Here is a 575-nt window from a genome sequence, read left to right on the forward strand (position 1 = left end):
GTGGAGTTCCGGAGTCAGTGCAAAGGGTTGTGTACTGTGTAGAAAACAACACTGAATGGCTTTTTAACCTGTCACCCAACAACAGCAGAGACTGGATAGTTGTTAACTACAAGAACAGAAACACACGTAGAACCCCAATAGGACGATTAAGCGATGAACTTCTTCAGAGGAGTAATGGGTGGGCAACCAGCCGGGCCACAGCCGTCTGGAGCGGAGACGGTAGGGAATCTGGACACCATTAAGCTAGCAGACGGTCTCATTTTGAAACATGAAATGGCCAATATCACAACGATCCTCGTTTGTGTTGTGCTCAAAGGTTGGAGGTTTAGTTTGACGCTTCTTGGACACTCCAGGCCCTGTCATACAACCGGCCTCACCTGAGCTAACAGCTAGTTAGCTTACGTAGCCAATGTGTCAAAGATGATGCCATCACTCGTGGGAAAAAGTAGTTGGGATCGCATTGTTTGAATTATGAACATTGGATAGTACTCGTATAATGGTTCATCCCAGTGCCGTTAGTAGTTAAAAGGTAACATTGGTGGTTGATTTGTTGGTAGAACCTGTTTTAATATGTG

General features: G+C 45.4%; 1 protein-coding gene across 3 annotated transcripts in view; it reads left to right on the plus strand.

The window, feature by feature from the left end:
• uso1 (USO1 vesicle transport factor) overlaps positions 1 to 575 on the plus strand; it is a 19,641-nt gene continuing 19,066 nt past the window's right edge. For all 3 annotated transcript variants that reach the window (XM_084466093.1, XM_084466094.1, XM_084466095.1), the window contains exon 1: positions 1 to 219. In XM_084466093.1, the coding sequence (XP_084322219.1) occupies positions 154 to 219 (66 nt within the window). In that variant the 5' untranslated portion in view covers positions 1 to 153. The remainder of the gene's footprint in view (positions 220 to 575) is intronic.

This window comes from Micromesistius poutassou (genome assembly GCF_964030765.1).
Source record: "Micromesistius poutassou genome assembly, chromosome: 3".
Lineage (NCBI taxonomy): Eukaryota > Metazoa > Chordata > Actinopteri > Gadiformes > Gadidae > Micromesistius > Micromesistius poutassou.